General features: G+C 30.3%; 1 protein-coding gene across 1 annotated transcript; it reads right to left on the reverse strand.

Moving 5' to 3' along the window:
* Positions 1-1,442: 1,442 nt before the first annotated feature.
* Positions 1,443-4,308, reverse strand: LOC110811986 (wax ester synthase/diacylglycerol acyltransferase 4-like). Its single transcript, XM_022038620.2, has 5 exons — positions 4,001-4,308; positions 3,013-3,588; positions 2,168-2,521; positions 1,926-2,063; positions 1,443-1,836 (listed from the first exon to the last, which is right to left on the reverse strand). The coding sequence occupies exons 1-5, from the start codon at positions 4,259-4,261 to the stop codon at positions 1,696-1,698; spliced, it is 1,470 nt and encodes a 489-aa protein (XP_021894312.2). The 5' UTR covers positions 4,262-4,308; the 3' UTR covers positions 1,443-1,695.

Consider the following 4,308-nt stretch of genomic DNA (forward strand, 5'->3'; position numbering starts at 1 on the left):
TAACATTTTCTACTATAATAGTAGAGTTTGTAGCTTATTATGAGACGTCTAATTATGGAACATGACTGCAAAATTTTGTCACTGGACTGTGTATTATTGATGGCATAGAGAGATCATTGCATATATTTTGTGTCAATAAATCTGCAGTTATATATTCCAACAATAATAGAAGTTCGACGAAGTCAAAATATATTGATATCAAGTTCCTCGTTGTTAAAGAAAGAGTTCAGAATGAGCAGATATTGATAGAATACATTATAACAAACTTCATGATTGCGGATTTGCTCACTAAGGAATTACCACCTAAAGTCTTTCATGAGCACATAACTCATATAGGTGTTACATCCCTAGATGATATGTAGTTTTAGTAGGAGTCTTGTATCATAATTGCATTTATTTTGTAAAATATGTCGTAAACTTTGTACTTTGATTTTCTTTGTGTATATATATGGTTTCATTCTAGTTTTTGTGTTTTGATTTTGTTTATATATATTATTTCTAAATTTTTTTACAGTTGATTTTACTAAGGTTAAGGCAGGACCAGTTAGAAATAGGTATGCTTAGATCACATAATATGTAATTTTCATGCTGCACATCCATACTTGATCCATGTCGTTCGGTTATATAGATATACGTGACCATTGAAGGGTTTACCTACGATAGCTGTAGCGAAGGCTGCTTTGATCATATATCTTTATGATTGATGGACGACATTATTTGGTGATACATTCAGGTATTGATAACACAGTTCTGAGTACTCTCACAGTAATTTAACGCATAGTTAAGGTGTCACATAAAGTTCAAATAGGAGATTGTTGGATTTTTTCTAACGTGTAGCCTTAATGTGGACCTTGGTATGCATATCAGACTATCAATTTAGTGGATTCGTTTAAATGTGATTAAACGTAATTAAACAATATTGAACCTTAATGAATTGGGTATAAGTATGAGTTTATAATGTGCATATACTATTTTTGTAATATTATCATTTTATGATGGGTGAAATGAGAATTGTAAAAGTTTGTCAATATAAAAGGCGGTTATGGTTCCCGAATCATAAGGTTGCCATTTTATTTTTCTAAAATTCCGTCACCAGAAATAACTAGTTTCAAGCCATCGTGTTGATTCGAAAAATTTTATTGCTAGACACAAACAATTCTTCTACGATTGATACAGGTATGCTTCCACTTATATTTCTCATTAATTCAGTACAAGATTGTATGTTTCGTTTTACAGATCTACGGATTTAAAAAAAAATTTTATTCTAACATAATAAATTAAATTGTAAATTTTTCAAGCAGAAATTTTTTTATTTTAGTAATATGGTATTATTTACACATCACTAATAATATAATTAATATAAAAAATTAAAAATAAATTATGCTTTAAATTAAGTAACACTTTTTTTCACTGAACCTTGAGGAAAGAGAAAACGGACAATATATAAAACAGAGAATCAGGTCATGCATATATGTGTGATATATATATCCCCTGCAGTAAACTTTATGAATATATGATTTGAAGTCGTTTTGAGGAAGAAATGTACACATAGGATGATACAAAATCCACAGACATACATAGACAGATTTAAGCAGAAGAATTAGGAATGGAAGCTTAATTAGGAAAGATGGAGTGACATACATTAATTAACTTGTTTGATTGTTAAAATCTAAACAGATGCTTAATTAATTATAATTAAGATATAGCAGCTTGGAGTATAATCTCAAACGCCTTTTGTATGCATGACTTGAACTTGTCCAAATCTATGTATCCTTTCTCTGCTCCCACTCCTACTCTCAGCTCTCCATTATAGCTCATTATACTTATCATCAGACTCTGCATATATCCCAACACGATATCCATACCATTACTTATATATGTATTATATAATCAAATACCAAATAGCTTCATATGTGTACGTATACCTGAGGACTGCCTACTGGCATGAAGTACAAGCCTTTAATTGGATAATCTGCCAAAGCCATCTTCTCCTTTGGCCCCACCATATTCGTGATACACATGCTTGAGTTTTTCAATGTGTCATATACGTATTTAGAGGCTGCCTGCAAACATTTCATCATGTACATATCATATATATATAGTAATATATGCCAGTTAATTCATTTATATATATCATCATATACGTATATTTACATATATATATCACCTCAGGGCCTCGAATTCTCTTTACAGCCTCTAGCAACCAGGCCGTGAGATAAACCGCCGACGAGCTTCTCTTCCCAGCAATGATTTTTCTCACTTGTCTGATATATTCAAGCCGATTATCTGACGCATCCTGAAGATGAGGTATTGGAACGCACAAGAAGGCAAAATGGTTTCCCCACGGTGAGTCGGTGCCGTTTTTGATCATCTCCTTCACTGATTTGTAACTTCTGGTCATCCTGGTATTCAACAAAACTAACGCCGTTGAATCTGTTTTAGTTGATGGTGTGGGTTCTAATTCTTGCACGTAAAGTCGACATCCCAATAAAATCACTCCCGTTATCACGTCGTTTACCGTCTGCATGCATGCATTAAAATGAATCCACAAAGGAAGAAGATAAGTTTATAATGCATTAATTAAAATAATAAATTATTAAATTAAAACTTAAAACTTTGAAACTTATTGCAATTTTACTCTTAATGTTCTTTTTTCTAGTATAATTTAATGGTTATTTTTTTAAAAGGCCAGTTTGTTTTATTTCATTAAGGAAAAAAAGAATAAAAATTAAATCAATAAATTAATATCAATAAAAAGTAGTCTAAATAATGTTACTAGTTTAATTAATTAGTTAAAATTATTATTTTGAGTTATCTTTCAAATTATTCAAATATGGTGTAATCATTTGAATTTCTTTTTACTATTAAAAAAGAAAATAAAACTCGAGATTTGATTAAAAAAAAGCAATGAGAAAAGATATTGTCAATCAAATCGTAAAAAAATGTCAAATTTTAAAAATCAATTTAGTAATTTACCGAAAAAAGATAACATATTTATATATAAATACTTACTGCTCCAAGAATGTCTTTTATTTGTTTAATATGAAGAAGAGAGAAAGGGATAGTGGTAATGATCATGGGATGAAGATGAGGGTGGGCGGATCTTAATGGTGTAATATCATCTTTTTTGAATTTACTTTTGATGATGCTTTCGACAAAATCAGAGATAGTGTTGACGAACGAATAGAAAAAATTAGGAATAAATGTATTAAAATAGTGAGTGGGAGGATCTAGAGTAGAATTCGAACGCATTCGAACATAAGGGAAAGTAATTGGAAGAGAAGGATCATCTGCTCGTCGCAAAGAAGAAAAGAGAGCTCCCATGAGAGAGTAGCCATCACCAAGTGAATGATGAAGCTTGAAAATTAAAGTGTTAGGTGCATTAGTTGTTGGGTATTTGATTATGTGAAGCTCCCACAAGGGTCTTGTGGATTGAAGCTCTTCCCCAGCTAATTTTGTTAAGTAGTCTCTCAAACAGTCTTCGTAGAATTCTGCTGATTTTCCATATGAGAAGCTTGGTATGTAGACGTGCTCTTCTAAATTTACCTCAACCTTCTTCCATCGTTTAACTCCATTTATATCTTCCACCTATTAATATCATAATGATTTCGTTCAATATCATCTTTTAAAAAAAAAATAATTCATCAATAAGTAATAGATAAATATTAATAATAATACAATATTTTTTAAATAAAAAATAAAAAATAAAGCATAACTTAAATTCACAAATTTTAAGAAATAATATATGAATAATTTAAGTAATTAATGGTTGATATTCAATAACATATCTTAATTAGTCATAGTTTATGTGTTTATAATTCTTGTTTAATGAGAGATAAATCTTTATATATATATATGTATGTGTGCCAATGTGTGCTTATTAAGTATTAACTATGAAATGAAAAACAAAATTCACAAGAAAATATTGCAACTAATACAAGAATAAAGAAAAAATACTAGTCAAATAAATATACATATATATATATATGTGTATATGTACCATGATGGAGGAGAAACGTGGATTGATTGGGAGAAACAATTGGCGGAGACAGGGGACTGCTCGAGTGTGATCGATTTCAACTTCTAATTCTAAAACAGTAATAACACTGATTGAAAGTATCGAACTGTTCAAATATTGTCCTAGAGGACTCACAGGAAGCTCTTCTTCTTCTTTTTCATTTTCTTCTTGTTTTCTAACTCTTAGTTCTCTTAGTCCACTTCTTTTAGTTTCAAAATCATCCCTCCCCATTTCTTTTGCCATTACTCGTACCACACATATATTAATACAACATCACAACTACTCATCAG

The sequence above is a fragment of the Carica papaya genome, chromosome 3 (assembly GCF_054855325.1).
Source record: "Carica papaya isolate Zhongbai chromosome 3, ASM5485532v1, whole genome shotgun sequence".
NCBI lineage: Eukaryota > Viridiplantae > Streptophyta > Magnoliopsida > Brassicales > Caricaceae > Carica > Carica papaya.

Coding starts and splice junctions, on each gene's coding strand:
- LOC110811986 (XM_022038620.2), bottom strand. CDS start 4,261: ATGGCAAAAGAAATGGGGAGGGATGATTTTGAAACTAAAAGAAGTGGA. Junction 3,589..4,000: donor CACGTTTCTCCTCCATCATG/GTACATATACAC, acceptor TGATATTAATAG/GTGGAAGATATAAATGGAGT. Junction 2,522..3,012: donor TAAAAGACATTCTTGGAGCA/GTAAGTATTTAT, acceptor GCATGCATGCAG/ACGGTAAACGACGTGATAAC.